This window comes from Myotis nattereri, assembly GCF_964212035.1.
Source record: "Myotis nattereri genome assembly, chromosome: 3".
Classification (NCBI taxonomy): Eukaryota; Metazoa; Chordata; class Mammalia; order Chiroptera; family Vespertilionidae; genus Myotis; species Myotis nattereri.
Genome location: NC_138077.1, coordinates 188,220,133 through 188,239,528, shown reverse-complemented (window position 1 = coordinate 188,239,528; position 19,396 = coordinate 188,220,133). Strand labels below are relative to the sequence as shown.

At 46.9% G+C, this 19,396-nt stretch overlaps 1 protein-coding gene across 17 annotated transcripts in view; it reads left to right on the top strand.

Moving 5' to 3' along the window:
* The window catches only part of ERI3 (ERI1 exoribonuclease family member 3), a 132,532-nt gene that overhangs the window by 57,350 nt on the left and 55,786 nt on the right, over positions 1–19,396 (top strand). For all 17 annotated transcript variants that reach the window (XR_013995645.1, XM_081085575.1, XM_081085574.1 and 14 more), the window contains one exon: positions 16,191–16,263. Coding sequence is in view for 16 of the 17 variants with exons in the window: in XM_081085575.1 (XP_080941701.1) it covers positions 16,191–16,263 (73 nt within the window). In the remaining variant the exon portion in view is untranslated. The remainder of the gene's footprint in view (positions 1–16,190; positions 16,264–19,396) is intronic.

The window sequence follows — 19,396 nt, the reverse complement described above, 5'->3', positions numbered from 1 at the left end:
ACATATCCAGTGCCTTTTGGAGGCTTTGAGCAACTGCCTGGCAATGGGGATTTGAGGTTGGTTTTCTCTGGGAGCACTGGCAACCTGGCCTGTGGGCGTCCCTCTGCACCCGCCTGTGTTCTGGTTTCTGTTTGGGAACTCTCCAGAGCAGCATGTCTGGGAACACTTCCAGCTGCGCTGCCAGACCCAGACGCAGGTGACGGCCTTTCGTCTGTACCATAGGGAAACCAAGAGGAAATTAAATGTCATTTGCCCCCTGCATAGCAGGTCGCTGCCAGATCAGACACTGCTGATCAGAGCTGTGCAGATCAGACACTGCTGTGCAGAGGGCACCCAAGGGAAAGCTTGTGCCTGCAACCATGCCCTCTGAGCTGTGGAGACTCCCAGGTGATGGCCTGGCTCACTCCCAGGCCTTTCTCTGCCAGTCTGGGTTCACCCTGGCCTGGAGCCCAGCTCTGTGCTACATGACAGCTGTGGCCCATGCCAGGCCAGAGGGGTGTGTGTACCAGTGGGAGCGATTGGAGGGGAAGGGCAGTAGAGGACACATGGGAGACAGTGAGGTGATCAGCCCCTCTTCAGAGGAGCTGCAAAGTATTGTGGAAAAGAGCAGGGCCTTTATTAAAAATTAAGAGAACTGGCCCTAACCAGTTTGGCTCAGTGGATAGAGCATCGGCCTGCGGACTGAAAGGTCCCAGGTTCGATTCCAGTCAAGGGCATGTACCTTGGTTGCGGGCACATCCCCAGTAGGGGGTGTGAAGGAGGCAGTTGGTCGATGTTTCTCTGATCAATGTTTCTAACTCTCTGTTCCTTTCCCTTCCTCTCTGTAAAAAAATCAATAAAATATATTTTTTTAAAAAAATTAAGAGACCTGGGTTCAAGTTCTGGCTCTATTACCTGTTAGTTGTGGAATCCTGGGAAAGTCACATTACTCCTCCGAACCTCCATTTCCGCATCTAAAAAGTGGAGATTATAATAAACTCTAGCTCCTGACATCTGCAGGGGAAGTAGCTTCCTGTTGGGACTGGTACTAGAGTTTTGTTACCCCACCTCCCCTCAGTCTGGAAGGATGGCCTGGAGCCCCCCTGCCGTCTGTGAAATGAGTTGACTGGAATTGATGGGAAGTGGGGTAGGTAGTACTCTGTCCAGGAAGGCACAGCTGGTGGTCTCTCCCTGCCGGAGGCCTTTCCCTCTGGTCCTAGTCCTCTCAACCAAGCATCATAGGCCGTTATGAATGAGTACGGGTGACGGTGGTCACCCTCCTAATTGTGGGCCTCAACTGGCTCCCTCCAGACTCACACTTGCACTGCCCTTCCTGTTTGGGAGGGTTTCAGGGCTTGCCCCAACCTCTCCTTTGCCTTGAAGTCCCAGTGGCAAGACCCTCTGCAGTGACATTTATTAACAGAGCTCTGGGAATAGATGTTTTAATACTGTGAGAGTTCTCCCTAGAAAACTACCCTCACTCCTGCCCTACCTCCCCCCCCCCCCCCCCCCGCCCCATTTGAAGCATGGCCTGCTGGTGGTGAAATTCATTAGTGTTCCCTGACAGGCAGTGGCGACAGAGGCACTCACTGTCTGCATCCCGCTCCCTCACTCTCGTGCTCCTGCTTCACGCACACTGATATTTAAAGCTGATGGGATGCTTATAGACTTCTTGTACCATGACAAGTTTGGGGAGGGGCGTGGGGGAGGAAGAGACAGACAAGGAGCCAGCTGTCACACTGGTATTTCAAACAGTACTCTCTCCTGACCCTTTGCAGGCTCCAGCAAGTGTATCATCTTTCTGAAGCCTGTGGTTGGAATTGTAACCTGCAGCTGTCCCAGAGGATGGGGGCAAGTGTGGGACAAAGTGGGCTGAGAAGTCGGCAGTGCATTCTCCCAGGGCTGTGCACAGGCAGAGAAGAACAGAGGGACAGTGTGTGTGTGTGTGTGTGTGTGTGGAGGGGGGGGGGGGGCGGCTGAGAGGGGTTTCTAATAAAAAGTACCCTGGACATCTGGTGGAGGGTGGAACTAGAATGCTTTTCTGCCTGTAGATTCAAGTACATTGAACTGTCCAGGGTTGTCTTTAATATGATCACGTTCTATAACCCACTTTGCCCCCATCTTATCCCCCACCCTGCACTGTATCCTATAGCTTCTAGAAGGGGTTGCTGGCATGAGGCTGCTGCCTATGGGCAGTGCCTTTCTCTCCCTTGCTGTCCTTGCCGATCCTGCATTGGCTGAAAGCACTGGGTGCTCAGCCTGCCGACGGTCTTCTGCCATGGTGCCATCTCGCAGGTGAGATGGAAACTAACTGGCTTTGATAAGTAGGAGGCTCAAGCATTAATTTTTTATACATCAGCAGTGGCCAAGTGAGTGAATTCAATTATTAGTCTGCTTTCTCTCTACCTTCCTCCCTCCAATGTGCTGGTTGAGAGCAGAGACTAAAGAACCTGTTGAAATGAGAAACCCTATTTCCTGGCTTGACCCCCTCACTAATTCGGGTTAAATTGCTACGCTATTGCAGTGGTGACACATTGTGCTTGCCTCTGTTTGTATAAGAGTCTGCAGTGGGGGAGGAAGGACCAATTTGTGCAGAGATAAAAGGTGTCACGGGCAGATAACTAACGTCCCAGCCTCGTGCCTGCTCTCATTGTTGCTCAATTTGCTTCATGTGGAAGCCCAGCCTTCCCTCTTTCTCCCTTCCCTCCCCTTGCTCATATTTTACCTCGATGCCACAGTGTAATGATGCCCTGCGTAGTGGGGGAGGAGATAGGCACCTCTGGCTGACAGCCCTTCCTGATAACCAAATTCCAGCCCATCCATCACCAGCTACTCTCCTCAACTTGAGGAAAAGTGATCGTGAAAGGCGGGCCGTTTATCACCCGGGTCTGTTTATCTCCTCTGGGTGGGGAAATAGAAACAGGAGGGACAAAGAGCTGTGTCCCAGCTCAGTGTGGCCTCGGCTGGGGTAGCCTGCTTGCACTGGATGCAGACTCACAACCTGCTGACTGGAGGCTCTGACTGGGTGGGACTCTCAGACGGGGACCCAGTGGGAATGGAACCTGGCCTGAGACTCAGCTTCTTGACTTGGGGAGAAGCCTAGGAAGTCTTGCTGTTCTGAGATGCAGGACAGCCAGCAACAACATTCTGTGGGAATGTTTGTATTGGAATGAGCAAGTGGAGAGACCTTGCATGGAAACAAGCCCCACCCACCCCTCATACATGTCCCCTTGGCGGGCATTTCCATCTGGCTGGTTGGCTGGATCTACTAGGTCAACTCCTTCGCCAAGCTAGGCCTTCCGTGCCTCCATGGTCCTGCTCTGACTTTGAAGAAGACAGTGCCTTTTCCCCTGCTCTTCTCCTTTGCTCCTCAAACCCCCCTTTTTCTGTATATCAGACCAGATAAATTAGTTTGCCATGGCAGGTGAGTAGTACATGCATGTCCTAGAGCTTTTGGACACCAGAACTGACAGCCTATATCACTCCAAGGTCTAGGTCACAGCCTTTTCAGAGAGGCAGAAAGGGGTCAAATATGGCTCCAGATTTGGCTGGCCTCCTCCTCTTTAAAGGCTTGAGTCTGCTAAAAGTTAAACATGCGTCTCCCTGATTTGGGGTTGCCCTTAAGACTTGCAGAGAGAAAGGCACAGAGGGAATAGTGCCATGACCTTTTCTAGCACTGGTGCCTGCTCTCCTGCTGGTTCTAGCTGCTGGTGTCTGCCAGTCGGCCTGTCAGACCTCCATGGATGCTGTTGGCCTCCTTGACTTAAGACTAACAGTTCGAGCAGAGCCCCCAGCTCTGCTTGACCTGATCTTCAAAGCTGAGCTCCTGCTCACAATGGCTTCATCCTGCCCATACCCATTAGCACGGGTGGCGTTCCCTTAATGAGCTAGTCCCCTGCCTTGGCTGGCGTCCAGCTAGTCACACCTGTTTGCCATCAGGGCTGTCTGGACCACGCCTGAGTGCTGGGCTGCAGGTGGTGGGGCTGGATGAGGGGTGGGTGGGGAAGGCTGGACTCCTTTTGCTTTGTATTGTACACTTGTAGGGGGGGGGGCAGTTTTTCATACCCCTGTTCCTTCCATACTGAGCAGCGAGGGCTTTTTTTGGTTACTTAAAAGGATAATAAGGAAACTTGAGGAGTATTCCATCTTTTCCAACTTCCCCCTGGATGGAATAGCGAGGAGCCAGTCAGGTGTCTGTTTTGATGATTTCGGGTTCCAGTGTGTTAAGAGCAGGGCCACATGTTTAATTCCAAAGGCGGAGGTCTGGCCCTAAACCCCACAGTATTTGGAAAGTGATCATATCCCTCACTTTAGAGTCCACAGGCAGGACTGGGGGGCCCTTCCTTAAAGGGAGCCCCTTGCATTCATGAAACTGAAGGAAGTTTTGATTTGGTTGAAAAAATCCCATTCCTTTTTACGGCCTGGACATAATTGGCTCTTTTCTATTGGCCATCAGTGATGTCATTCCGACCCTCATAAAGAAGGGGAAATCACACCTGTGGACTTGATGCATAAAATTTCATTGGGCAACAGTAATAAGTATGGCCAGATGATGTTTGGGCAGTTGAGGAGCTTTGTGCCCATGATTCCAGCTGCATGGAGACCTGGGCACCATAAACCTGCCTGCACGTTCATGCCCGCAGGCTAGTCCAGGGCCCACTGCCAGTGGCTCTTTTCTTGGGATCAGTATCTGGTAGGAACTCACAGCATTCAGACCCTTTGTGCCAGGGGGACTTTTGCTCTTTTCCTTTCCAAATTGGTAGAACCATGTACCCACTGGTACCTACTGACCCTAGCCGTAGGATCCTAAGAACCTTGGGTCCAGGTGTGATCTTGAACTACCTCTTCTCTAAGGCCCTAGATCTTGCCTTCCTAGGGACCGTGAAGAGCTCTGAGTGAATGTACATAACTGATGCCTTGTGTAGTCAGAAGACTTAGATTCCATTTCTAGTTCTGCCCTTGGCTTGTTTTATGTTCAAGCAAGTCTCAGTTTCATCTATGTAGGGGATAATGACTACTCAAACCCACCTTCTTCACAGGTTACTCGCTTGGTGCTCTCTAAGCTGGCATAAGATTCTGTCATAGAAATGTGTAGCTATCTTCTCATGAGTTTTGGTTCTGTGTCTCTTGTGAAGATGGGCCTGGGCCCTGCTACTTCTGTATGCTTGTGTCTTGAAGTCACAGGGCTAGGACCAATTACAGGCTAGAGGACTCAACCAGAATGCTTGTGAGTCTACAAACTGCATGTGTACCTGAGTGAGAGTCCCGTTCTCCTCTGTCTTGGTCAGCCGTGGGTACAGACAGCACTCAGGATTGCTGCTGAACCATACTTGAGGCTAAGTATCCACTCTGACAATCTGTCTGTCTAGTATGTCCTCAGTGTGCCCCCTTTGTTCAACCTCCAATATGAGCAGACAGGATTGTACTGAGCTAGACCCTTACTACCTGGGTAGGAATGTCTATAGCTAATGCCTGCTTTGGAAATCTCTCCCAAGAGGGAGCCTTCCCTCCCTGAGGGCTCGCCACAGACAATAAGATTCCTGGCCTGCATCAAAGAAAAGACCAGGTCTGGCTAAGGGAGGATATGATAGGTGCTCCAGGACCTCTACCTTTTGCTGGCCAGTTCCCCTGACTGTTCCTTTGTGGAGTCTGCTGCTTCCAGTGACCTTCCCCTCCTTCACTCACAATCCTTAAAGTGATTTTTCAAAAGTAGCTGAGCTCAGCAAGCATTTTCACAAATAGTAAGGATAAGGAACATGAAAAAAAATGGAAGGAAATAAGAAAATTATCCAAACATTACAGTTCTGCTTAGGCCAGTGGTCGGCAAACTCATTAGTCAACAGAGCCAAATATCAACAGTACGCCAATTGAAATTTCTTTTGAGAGCCAAATTTTTTAAACTTAAACTAGATAGGTAGGTACATTGTTATTAACTTAATTAGGGTACTCCTAAGGCTTAGGAAGAGCCACACTCAAGGGGCCAAAGAGCCGCATGTGGCTCGCGAGCCGCAGTTTGCCGACCACGGTCTTAGGCTAGTCACATTCTAGCTCCTAAGACCACTTCTTGTCCTTCAGAACCCTGCCCAGTTTTCTTGTATTCTTTGCCCTTGGTTCCCACATGGGTACATCCTACCTAGATACCCATTCATCATCTTGACCTCAGAAGAATTCCCCTTCCAGGAAATTGACTGGTTGTGGTTAATGTCACTGTGCCACCTGGATTTTTGAGAAGAACCTTCCCTTCAGGTAAGATATCATAGGTCTTAGAAAAGTAAATCCTTACTATACTGCTTGACACCTGAGGATCGGCTTCCTCTTAGTGTCTGTCAAATAACTGAAGAGGAATGGAGGGAAGACTGAACTGCCCTGAAACATTCTGGGGTGGAATCAGTCATCTCAACTGGATTCCCATTGCCAAGCTTCCTGAAAAAGGAGTTTGCACTTGTAGTCTCCACTTTCTTGCCTCTTACTCTTAAGCACGATGCAGGTACCTTCTGCTCCCACCAGCCCACTGATGCCAAATTCATTGGGTGTTTCTCAGCTCTCATCTTGCTTGACCACTCAATGGCATTTGACACTAATGACCTGCATTTTAAGCTCAAAAATCAGTTCTACACAGTGTGGAGCAAAAGTAGGTTTACAGTTGTCAGTACACGAAGCACAGAGTTTATTCTCGTATTATTACTTGTTAATTATCGTATTATTTTTCCATAGAAATGACGGTAAACTATTTTGGCTCCGCCTGCATAGGAGCCCAGATAGGGGAGGCTTGCTTTCCCAGTAGTTTAGGTTGACCACTGGTGATGTGAAAAGGTCCAGGAGTCCTGCCTTCCAGGAACGGGGGTGGGTTGGGTGAGTCCTGACTCCTGGTACATTATCTCCTGTGGAATTCTTGAAGGAGCTGAGGGTGTGTGACCAGGAGAAGGGAACTCTGGGGGAAGCTTCCTGGGCTCCCAGATCTTGGGAGGGCTCTGCAAGGAAGAGATGGAAGTCTCATTCTCTATAGTTTCTAAAGACATACCTCAGGACAGAAGTGACAAGGAGACAGATTTTAGTGTAGTACTAAGAAAGGATGGGCTAAGTATTTAAGAAGTCCAAAATTAGAGCTGAGACAGTATGTCTCTTGTGTGTGGTAATGGTTGGGTAGAGGTGGCCTGGTTTCATTTTAGCTCAATAAAACTTACGAGACATGGTCCCTCTGCTCCTCTCGTTCCATATTCTTCCCAGGTGACCTTAATCTTTTCTCATGTCTTTAATTTTACTTCAGTTACATTAATGATTCAGCATTTTGTATATCCAGCCCAAACCTCTCTTTAAAACTGGATATCTAGCTGCCTCTTAGATATTATCCCACTGCTGAGTGTCTCCTAAGCACCTCATGCTCAATAGATATTGAGAGCTTACCAGGTGCCAGGCATCTACCTAAAATTGCATTCCCAAACTCGTGCCTCCTTCCAGTGGTGTACTAGGGGTGAGGCAATGGGAGCAGTCCACCCTGGTTTGGGCGTAAAGAGGATACAACAATAATAAAATTGACTAAATGTTGGTCTGCTCTGGTGTCAAATATGCTCTCTCTGCCTCTGTCTCCTTTATATCTGTCTTAGTGAGTAGCATGAAGCTAGCCAAGGCACAAACTTTGAATTGGGTTCTACTACTTTCTCTCACTGCTCCACATCCCCTTCAGTCCTCCTTTACATCTCCAATATCTGTTGCTTGCTCGATATCTCTATGACTACTGTCTCGTCTCCTGGCTACTACCCAGCTTTATTTAGTGTATTGTTCTTGATGCTTCGGAACAGGACCAATCACTGTAAACCACAACTCTTTAAAGCAGCGGTTCTCTACCTGTGCATCACGACCCCTTTGGTGGTCAAACGACCCTTTCACAGGGGTCGCCTAAGACGATCCTGCATATCAGATATTTACATTACGATTCATAACAGTAGCAACATTACAGTTATGAAGTAGCAACGAAAATAATTTTATGTTTGGGTCACAACATGAGGAACTGTATTTAAAGGGCCAGAAGGTTGAGAACCACTGCTTTAAAGGCTCTCTATTGCCTGTACCTAAGCTCTTCCCTTAGCAAGAAAACTATGATCTTTCTCAGCTGATATTTCGTGTCTTCCTCCATCCTTCCATGTACTCCAGTGCTCCAACTTAAAGCTGTTCTGTCTACTTCTTTTATTGTCCAGTCCACTGAGCAAACTGTGAGCCCCTTATGGGCAGGCGTTAAGTATTACTCTTTTTTTTTAATATAAATTCTTTATTGTTTAAAGTATTACATAAGTCTCCTTTTTCCACCATTGACCTCTCCCCGGTTGCCCTCACCCCCCAGCACATGCCCTCACACCCCCCCCCACCCCATCTGTGTCCATTGGTTATGCTCATATGCATACATACAAGTCCTTTGGTTGATCTCTTACCCCCTCATAGGTTGGACAGTCTGTTCGATTCTTCTACGACTCTGGTTCTACTTTGGTTCATCAGTTTATGTTGTTCATTATATTCCACAAATGAGTGAGATCATGTGATATTTATCTTTCTCTGACTGGCTTATTTTGCTTAGCATAATGCTCTCCAGGTCCATGCATGCTGTTGCAAATGGTAAGAATTGCTTCTTTTTTACAGCAGCGTAGTATTCCATTGTGTAGCTGTACCACAGTTTTCTAATCCACTCATCTGCTGATGGGCACTTAGGCTGTTTCCAAATCTTAGCTATTATAAATTGTGCTGCTATGAACATAGGGATGCATATGTCCTTTCTGATTGGTGTTTCTGTTTTCTTGGGATATATTCCTAGAAGTGGGATTACTCGGTCAAGTGGAAGTTCCATTTTTAACTTTTTGAGGAAATGCCATACTACTTTCCACAGTGGCTGCACCAGTCTGCATTCCCAAACAGCAGTGAAGGAGGGTTCCATTTTCTCTGCATCCTCTCCAGTACTTATCATTGTTGATTTATTGATGATAGCCATTCTGACAGGTGTGAGGTGGTACCTCATTGTTGTTTTGAGTTGCATCTCTTGGATGATTAGTGACTTTTAGCATGTTTTCATATGTCTCTTGGCTTTCTGAATGTCCTCTTTTGAAAGGTGTCTATTTAGATCCTTTGCCTATTTTTTGTTTGGATTGTTTATCTTCCTTTTGTTAAGTTGTATAAGTTCCCTATAAATTTTGGAGATTAAACCTTTATCAGAGATAACATTAGCAAATATGTTCTCCCATGAAGTGGGCTTTCTTGTTGTTTTGTTGATGGTTTCTTTTGCTGTGCAGAAGCTTTTTATTTTGATGTAGTACTACTTGTTTATTTTCTCCTTAGTTTCCATTGCCCTAGGAGCAGGATTGGTAAAGATATTGCTATGACACATGTCTGCAATTTTGCTGCCTTTGGCTTCTTATAGGATTTTTATGGTGTCCTGTCTTACGTTTAAGTCCTTTATCCATTTTGAGCTTATTTTTGTGTACGGTGTAAGTTGGTGGTCTAGTTTCATATTTTTTTTTTTTTTGCATGTATCTGTTCAATTTTTCCAACACCATTTATTGAAGAGACTGTCTTGACTCGATTGTATGCTCTTGCCTCCTTTGTCAAATATTTATTGAGCATAATGGCTTGGGTCAATCTCTGGGTTCTCTGTTCTGTTCCCTTAGTCTATATGTCTATTCTTGTGCCAGGACCAGGCAGTTTTGAGAACAGTGGCTTTGTAGTATACTTTGATATCTGGTATTGTGATCCCTCCAACTTTGTTCTTCTTTCTCAAGATTGCTGCAGCTGTTTGGGATCTTTTTTTATTCCGGATGAATTTTTGGAGAGTTTGTTCTAGGTCTTTGAAGTATGCCATTGGTATTTTAATGGAGATTGCATTGAATCTATAGATTGCTTTGGGTAGTATGGACATTTTAATGATGTTGATTCTACCAATCCATGAACACGGTATGTTCTTCCATTTGTTTATGTCTTCCTCTATCACTTTTTTCAGTGTCCTGTAATTTTATGAGTACAGGTCCTTTACCTCCTTGGTTAAATTTATTCCTAGGTATGTTAATTTTTTTGTTGCAATGGTAAATGGGCTTGTTCTTTTAGTTTATCTCTCTGTGAGTTCATTAGTGGTGTATAAAAAAGCCATACATTTGTGGGTGTTAATTTTGTATCCTGCTAAATTGCTGAATTCATTTATTAGTTTAGTAGTTTTTTGATGGAGTCTTTAGGGTGTTCTATGTACAATATCATGCCATCTGTGAATAATGACAATTTTACTTCTTTTCCAATCTGGATGCCTTTTATTTCTTGTTCTTGTCTGATCACTGTGGCTGGCACTTCCAGTACTCTGTTGAACAGGAGTGCTGAAAGTGGGCATCCCTGTCTTGTTCCTGTTCTTAAGGGAAATGGCTTTAGTTTTTGCCCATTGAGTATGATGTTGGCTATAGGTTTGTCATATAAGGCTTTTATTATGTTGAGGTATGATCTCTCTATTCCGACTTTGCTGAGAATTTTTATCAAAAATGGATGTTGGATTTTTGTCAAATGCCTTTTCTGCATCAATTAATATGATTATGTGATTTTTGTCTTTCAATTTGTTTATGTGATGTATCACATTTATTGATTTGCGGATATTATACCAGCCTTGCATCCCTGGAATAAATCCCACTTGGTCATGGTGTATGATATTTCTAATGTAATGCTGAATCTGATTTGCTAGAATTTTGTTGAGGATTTTAGCATCTATGTGCATCAGGGATATTGGCCTGTAATTCTCTTCCTTTGTAGTGTCTTTATCTGGTTTTGGGATTAGGGTAATGCTGGCTTCATAGAAAGAGCTTGGAAGTGTGGCTTCCTCCGAAATTTTCTGGAATAGTCTGAGAAGGATAGATTTGAGTTATTCTTTGAATGTTTGGTAAAACTCTCCTGTGAAGCCATCTGGCCCCAGGCTTTTGTTTGCTGGAAGCATTTTGATGACTGCTTCAATTTCCTCCTTAGTTATTGGCCTATTGAGATTTTTTTTTTTATTCTTCTTGATTGAGTTTTGGAAGGTTGTATTTTTCTAGGAATATGTCCATTTCCTCTAGGTTGTTTACTTTATTGGCATAGAGTTGTTCATAGATAGTATTTTTTTTTTACAATCTTTTGTATTTCTGTGGCATCTGTTGTTATTTCATCTCTTTCATTTATGATTTTGTTTATTTGGGTCCTCTTCCTTTGCTTCTTGGTGAGCCTGGCTAGAGGTTCATCAGTCTTGTTTATCCTTTCAAAGAACCAGCTCTTTGTTTCTTCATTGATCTTTTTTTTTTTTTTTTTTTTTTTGGTCTCTATTTCATTTATTTCTGCTCTGATCTTTATTACCTCCTTCCTTCTGCTCACTCTGGGCTTTTCTTGTTGCTCTCTTTCTAATTCTTTAAGTTGTAGAGTTAGAGCATTTATTACCAGTTTTTCTTGTTTTTTGAGGTAAGCCTGTAATGCTTTGAACTTCCCTCTCAGGACTGCTTTCACTGTGTCCCATAGGTTTTGGATTGTTGTGTTTTCATTGTCATTCGTTTCCAGGATGTTTTTAATTTCTTCTTTAATCTCTTTGGTAACCCAGTCATTGTTTAATAGCATGTTGTTCAGCCTCCAAGTGTTTGAATTTTTTTGATTATTTTTATTGTAATTGATTTCTAATATTATGCCTTTGTGGTCTGAGAAGATGCTTGATATGAACTCAGTCTTCTTGAATTTGGAGAGACTTTGCCTGTGACCCAATATGTGGTCTGCATTTGAAAATGTGCCATGTGCACTTGAGAAGAATGTATATTCTGTAGCTTTGGGGTGAAATGTTCTGAAGATGTCAATTAAGTCCATCTGATCTAGTGAGTCATTTAGGATTGCTGTTTCTTTGCTGAATTTTTCTCTAGAGGATTTATCCAGTGATGTCAGTGGGGTATTAAAGTCCCCTGCTATGATCGTATTGCTGTCAATCTCTCCCTTGATATCTTCCAGAAGTTTTTTGAGTGCTCCTGCATTGGGTGCATATATGTTTACCAGAGTTCTATCCTCTTTTTTTTCTTTTTAATATATTTTATTGATTTTTTACAGAGAGGAAGAGAGAGGGATAGAGAGTCAGAAACATCGATGAGAGAGAAGCATCAGTCAGCTGCCTCCTGCACATCCCCCACCGGAGATGTGCCTGCAACTAAGGTGCATGCCCTTGACCGGAATCGAACCTGGGACCCTTCAGTCCCCAGGCCAACACTCTATCCAGTGAGCGAAACCGGTCAGGGCCAGAGTTCTATCCGCTTGTTGTATCGATCCTTTTGCTATTATGAAGTGGCCTTCCTTATCTCTTGTTATGGCCTTCACTCTGAGGTCTATTTTGTCAGATATAAGTATTGCTGCTCCAGCTTTCTTTTCATTTCCATTTGCCTGAAAGATATTTTTCCATCTTTTCACTTTCAGTCTGTGTGAGTCTCTTGTTCTGAGGTGGGTCTCTTGTAGACGGCATATATATGGGTCATGTTTTCTTATCCATTCAGCCACTCGATGTCTTTTGATTGGAGCATTTAGGCCATTTACGTTTAAAGTTAGTATTGATAGGTACTTCTTTGTAGCTATTTTTATATTTTGTGCCTGTGTTCCTTCTTCCCTTTGTTTTTTTTCTTCTACAACAGCCCCTTTAGTATTTCTTGCATTGCTGGGTTGGTAGTGATAAACTCCCTTAGCATTGTCTGTGAAGCTCCTGCTTTCCCCTTCAATTTTGAATTATAGCCTTGCTGGATAGAGTATTCTTAGATTCAATCCCTTGCTTAGCATCATTTTGTACTAGTATACTTCCTTCCATTCCTTTCTGGCCTGATGTGTTACTGTTGAGAAATCATTTGATTATCTAATGGGAGATCCCTTGCAGGTAACTTCTGTCTCTCTCTTGCAGCCTTTAAGATTCTCTCTTTGTTATTAACATTTGCCATTGTAATTACGATGTGTCTTGGTGTGGGTCTTTTTGGGTACATCTTGTTTAGGACTCTGTGGTTGTGTGACTTTTTCTTCCCCAAATCAGGGAAATTTTCAGACATTTCTTCAAATAGGTTTTTCTAATCCTTGCTTCTCTTCTTGTCATTCTTGCACCCCTATTATACATATGTTGCTTCATTGTACCAAAGCTCCCTCAGGCTCTCCTCCTGTCTTTTGTTTTTTTCTCCAATTGCAGTTCAGATTGGGTGTGTTTTGCTGCCCTGTCTTCTAATTCGCTAATTTGGTCAACTCTGCTTCTCCTAGTCTACTGTTGAAAGCTTCCATATTGTTTTTTATTGTAGCTATATCATTCTTTATTTCCTCCTGATTCTTACATAGGTTGTTGATTTTCTCATCCATTCGGTTTATGAACTGTATGACCCTTATTCTGAACTAGAGACTCGGTACATGAAATTTGTGCACTCAGGGGGCGGTCCCTCAGCCCGGCCCACACCCTCTTGTAGTCCAGGAGCCTGCGGGGAACAGGCCTAAGCCGTCAATTAGACATCCTTAGCACTGCTGCAGAGGCAGGAGAGGCTCCCGCCACTGCTGCCATGCTCACCAGCCGTGAACCTGGTATCTGGCTGAGCGGCACTCCCCCTGTGGGAGTGCACTGACCACCAAGGGGCAGCTCCTACGTTGAGGGGATTGGGGTAAAACTGGCTCTCCGACATTCCCCAAGGGGTCCCGGAATGCGAGAGGGTGCAGGCCAGGCTGAGGGACTCCACCTGAGCACAATCAGGGCCGGGGAGGGGTGTGGGAGGTTGGCCAGCCAGGGAGAGGCTGCAAGAGGGCTCCAGGGCATGTTTATCCAGTCTCGCTCAATCCTGCTTGGCCGGACCCCAGCAGCAAGCTAACCTACCGGTCAGAGCGTCTGCCCCCTGGTGGTCAGTGCATGTGATAGCAACTGGTCGACCAGTCGACTCTCTGCCCCCTGGTGGTCAGTGCATGTCATAGCGAAAGGTTGAGCGACCTTAGCATATCATTAGCATATTACGCTTTGGTTGAATGGACGACCAGATGACCTGACACTTAGCATATTAGGCTTTTATTATATAGGATTCTTTTTTTGACATATTGTATGCCTCGGTTTCATTTAGTTCCTTTTCTGGTGATCCCTCCTTTCTTTCCTTTGGGGTTTGTTCTTCTGTCTCCCTATTTAGCTTTCATCAAAGGATCTAGGTGTCGAGTCGCATGGAGCCTGTGGCTGCAGTGGTGAGCTTGGTGGCAGGTCACGTGGTTGTGGGCAGCAGCAGCTCCTCAGACGGTTGCAGGGTGACCACTTCTTACGTGTTCACGGGGCAGCCGCTCCTCACATGGTCACAGGCGTCAGCTGCTCCTCGTGTGGTCATGGGTGGTGGCTGCTCCTTGAGGAGTTGCGGGGCGGCTGCTCCTTGCGCGGTTGTGGGCAGCAGCTGCTCCACAGGCAATCGCGGGCGGTGGCTGCTCGCCCTGTTGCTGGAGTGGTCACAGAGCCCGGGGCTGCTGCATAAGGCTCGGCTGTTCGTTCTCGCATTCACGATGCCCAGGGCTAAAGCGTCTGGCTGATGGGAGGGGATTGCCCTCTGGAACTCACATGAGCCCTCAGCTGGGGAGGCTGGAGTCCTGGTGTCCATGGGTCGGCAGCCAAGGCAGCAGGTCCTTGGCCAGAGTGGCTGTAGGATCCCGGGTGGTGTCTGAGAGCACGCTGGGTGGAGATGAGGCTGGGCTCCCGGTCACAGCAGCTCTCCCCCTTCAAGATGGTGCGGCCTCTGTGGCACTCCGGGAGAGATTACAGCAGTGGCAGAGGCTGCCTAGCTAGGTGAGCCCATCAGCCAGCCCCTGAGGGTCCTTGAGATCTAGCCCTTCCTCACTCAGACATACACACACACATGTCCACACACTCCCCTTTCACTCCCTCACACTCTCTCCCTCATTGCCATCCTCCTGGCCGCCATCTTGGAATCAAGTATTATTTTTTGAGACCTTAGTGCCTGACTCTTACTAAATATCAGCAAATGTTTGGGTGAATGGATTTATGTGGGTAAAATGGCATCCTCAGCTCAAAGGGGAGAGTTTATAAATTCTAATTTAAAGAAAAAACAAGAACAGACTCTTGGCTTAAATTTTGACTTCTTCTCATCCATCTGCATGGTCATGATTTGCAGAAAGCCTATGGAAGTCCCTGCCCAGCTATCTAAATCTGATTTCTCCCCTCTCTGCTGTAACAAAACAAGAGGCTAGTGCACTGGAGAGAACATAGGCTTTGGAATGAGACAGACCTGGGTCATTTCTTGGCACTATCATGTTTTAAGCTGTAGGATCTTAGGTAACCCCTCTGAATCTCATTTTCACATCTATAAAATGTAGGCCACAGTACCTACCTCACAGCATCATTCTGAAGAATAATGTGAAACTTTTAGGAAGATATTTAACATATTGTAGGCCATCAGAAAATAATAGCTGCTGATATTATTTTGAACTAGAGTCCCAGTGCACGAATTCATGCACAGGTGGGGTCCAGCCGGACTGGCCCCAATCGGGGTGGATTGGGGCTGAGCCTGTTGAGAGGAGGAGACCGCAGGAGGTTGGCCGGCTGGCCCACCCTGATTGGGGCCCAATCAGGGCCAGACTGCTGGGGGCGATCAGGGGCGGGGCCTGCTGGGGGGAGGATCTTCAGGAGGTTGGCCAGCCAGCCCCACCCCCTTTTGGGGTGGGGGTGCTAATGGGGCGGGGCCGGCTGGGGTGGAGGGGCTACAGGTCAATCAGGGTGGGGCAGGCTGATTGGAGGTGGGGCCAGCCTGGGGGAAGGACCAAGGGGAGGTTGAATGGCCGCTCCACCCTCGATCAGGGTGGGAGAGTCCAATCAGGGGCAGGGCCGGCTGGGGGGAGGGACCAAGGGAGGTTGGATGGACGCCGCCCCCCCCCCCCCCCCATCGGGCCTGTTCGCTGGCTGCAGTGGGTGTTATAGCAAATGGTTGTTCCAGTTGTTCCGGCATTCTGGTTGCTCGCTTTTTATATATATAGATAGTCTTCAGGTTTTCACATTTGGATCTGAGGGCTGGATATGAAGCCCAGTTTCCAGGGTGCTGGAGGTGGGGGCCCTTTCTTGGGTGGGATGGGACCCATGGCTAATGGGTGGGCTTTTTGAGGTCTATTTGTCTATGGACTCTATGTTGGATTTCCTAGCTTAAGACTCCATACCTGGGACATGTGTGTGCCCAACTTGTTTTCTCTTTCCTTTCTTGTAGGCTCCCGGGCCAGTGCCAGTACTTGGGCTTGCCAGTGGCAGATTACTTCAAGCAGTGGATTAATCTGAAAAAGGTACTGTGTCTGAGCCCCACTTGGGTGCTTCGCCAGGTTCTCCTGTGCCTCAGATCTCCCCTCCCTTGCTTGCTTTTCTCATTTCTGTTTTTTTCTTTTTGTTGTTCTCATCTTTCCTTTTCTTTCTGTTCTTCTCTTTTCTCAACATTCCTGTTTCCTCTTCTCCAGCTAATGAGCCTTGGAAGGTTGTGGTTATTTCTGGAAGTGGGGAGCTGCTTGTGGGGTCCAGGCTGCTGAGTGGAGTATGACACTTCCCTATTTGGTATCACCCAGATGTGCAGAGAAGTTCCAGTAAGGGGGTTTTCCAGGTTCTTGCCAGAGCTGAATCTCTGGGCTGAACTGTGTTATTGCCAGGAGAGATGCAGTACTAACTGAATCTCTGGGAAAGTCTCCTCTTTAATGTGATGGTGAGTGTGGCCTCTGACCCTTCTGACTGGCCCTGGTATCTTCCTCTGGTTGGCAGGTAGCGTTGGTTCAGGCTGGCTTTGGTCCTGCCTAGCCACAGCAGAGCCTTGCTCACATGAGGATGGCCATGGAAACTACAGCCCAGTTCCCGACGAGCACCAAGCACCTGGGGAGAGGGCTGAGGCTGTGGGCTGGGAGGTGGGCCGTGGCAGATAATGGATCCTCATAAAACTCTTCTTTCCTAGTGTGTGCTGTACCTCCTGGGTAAACGGAAGAAAGGAGGCGTAGGAATAGACTCCCTAGATCCCTGCTCTAGTGGATCCTTGCTCCTAGAGTGCACTAGGGAGGCTCACCCCCATAAATCCTTCTCAAGTAAGATCAGCAGCCCTGGGAAGCCTCAGGAACCCCATGCCACCAGTCAGCAATGACTCCCAGGAAGCTTGGAGAAGGGAAAACACACCAGCGGTCAGAGTAGTGGCTGCCAGGGGGTTCAGAGAAGAGAGGTTATTGGAGGTCAGGCTGGGAACCTAAGGATTTGGGTCTTGAACTGGGCATATTCAAGGGAGATGCGATATGAATCTGAGGAGGAGAGGCTTTCTAGGCAGAGGAAGTAGTGTGCTTTTGGTGTGTGGGGGTGGGGCTAGAGGTAAGTGAGCATGGGCAGGAGCAGTGAGAGAGAATGACCTTGGACTTTGTTCCATAGGTCTCGGGGCAGCCATTATTTGTGGCAACATTTGTGAACTCTTTTGCTTTTCCATGGTACAGAGGCCTCTGCACTCTGCATTGTTTGTACTTTGACCCCTACCCATCTTTCCTGACACACATAGCCCCCCACCGTGTCATGCACCCAAACAACAGCTGCTTACTACCTGCCATCTTTGGCTGTGGAAGCCAGGCTCTGTGCTACCTTCGGCTCTTGGCCTGCAACCTTACTTCTCTGTGAAATGCCCCCTAGTCATCTTCATCGGGTATTTTCCCTCTCCTTAAAGATTCAGCTCAGGTATCACCTCTGCAGTCAGTCTCTTGCCTTGAGGCTCCGTAACACTTTGGATCTTAGAGTGGTGAAACGGAGTCGGTGTGGGTGTTTCCTTACGGCCATGTCTATTTGGAGCACAGAGACTGAATCTGGTTCCTTTCTGTGTCCCCAGTGGCCAGATCAGGGCTAGGTACAGAGTATGTGCTCTGAATGATTGCTGGCTGTCTGGCTGGTCTTTGAGAGCTGGCTCCATAGAGGCCCTCTTACTCAGGATTTGACAGAGTTGCACATGTGGGCGTGGTTAGGCCTGCGCTCCTAGAAGACAGCATGCCAGCTGTCAGAGTGCATCTGAGGCTGCTTGCTGGCCTTGGCAAATGCAATGTGAAGGCCCGGCCAGGCGAAGCAGGCGCTGACCATGAACAATTGTTCTGTGAAGTTCACTAGACTTTTTGGTATATGGATCACTCCCTGCCTCTAGGTTCCTTGGCAGAAAGGCAGAAAAGCAGCCGACCCGTGTGGTAACATTGCCACTCATGGCTACCTTGATGCTGCTGCAGGTGGAAGTGGGCTGCCGTAGCCTGTTCAGCTTGGTTCTCTGCCAGACTGTGCTGAATCATAGAGGGGGAATGGGCACAAGGGGAAACTGAGGACCCTAATCCCAGTTGGCCTTGTGATGGCCCCTTGGGAGGTAAACTTAGCAAGTCTGAGAAAAAACAAGAGGTCTAACCCCTTCCTTCCTGCCCTCTAGCCACCTCTTGTTGCAGCTTTGCTTGAAGGTCCAGCAGGAGAGATGTCTTAATTCCAGACTTTGGTTCAGTCCTTGCCAGCAGCCATTCAAATAGGGAGGCTACAGGGCCCTGGAGGTCCAGGGGCATGGTGATCTTTCTGTTGTTTATACTGTATGACTTAGTGCAGGCTACAAAGATACCTGCTCCCTTAAAAAGAGTAACAATAGAAGCAAAACCAGAGAGGTCATTGCCAAGGTTGTGGGAGTATCATGCAAAGGCTTACTCTATGCCTTCTTTCCCCATATGTGACCCACGCTCTGACTATCTACAGCAGTGATGGCGAACCTATTGAGCTCGGCGTGTTAGCATTTTGAAAAACCCTAACTTAACTCTGGTGCCGTGTCACATATAGAAATTTTTTGATATTTGCAACCATAGTAAAACAAAGACTTATATTTTTGATATTTATTTTATATATTTAAATGCCATTTAACAAAGAAAAATCAACCAAAAAAATGAGTTTGTGTGTCACCTCTGTCACGCGTGTCATAGGTTCGCCATCACTGATCTACAGGATCCTCTCCTGTCCTTGATCTTACTTGGTTCTCCTTCCTTTCCTTCTCTTCTCAACTCCCCTACAGAGCTTTTCCCCATTAAAAAAGTGGGGAGGGTTCTGGTCTGCTTGGCCACCTAGATCTGCCTAGTAAGTAAGCAACTGGGAGTGAATTCACCATTCCCATTTCCTAAGGCCTCTAATCTGAGGAAAGGCAAAATGTTGTTTTTCAGCCGCCCTCTCCTGTCCAGAAACGGTGCGGGTTGCATCAGGGAAAAGCAGCTTTTAATGACCAGATTTCCACATCTCCCGCCTCCACCTACTTCCCCTGTAGCACAGTGGAGCAAGCCAATGTTTGCTGACATTTGGAGTGTCATTGAATGATCTTATACTCTTATTGAACTGTCAGCTTAGAGAGGACTTGGGGCCCTGCTCTCAGCTCCCTCCAGGAGATCAGAGCTTCACTGAGGG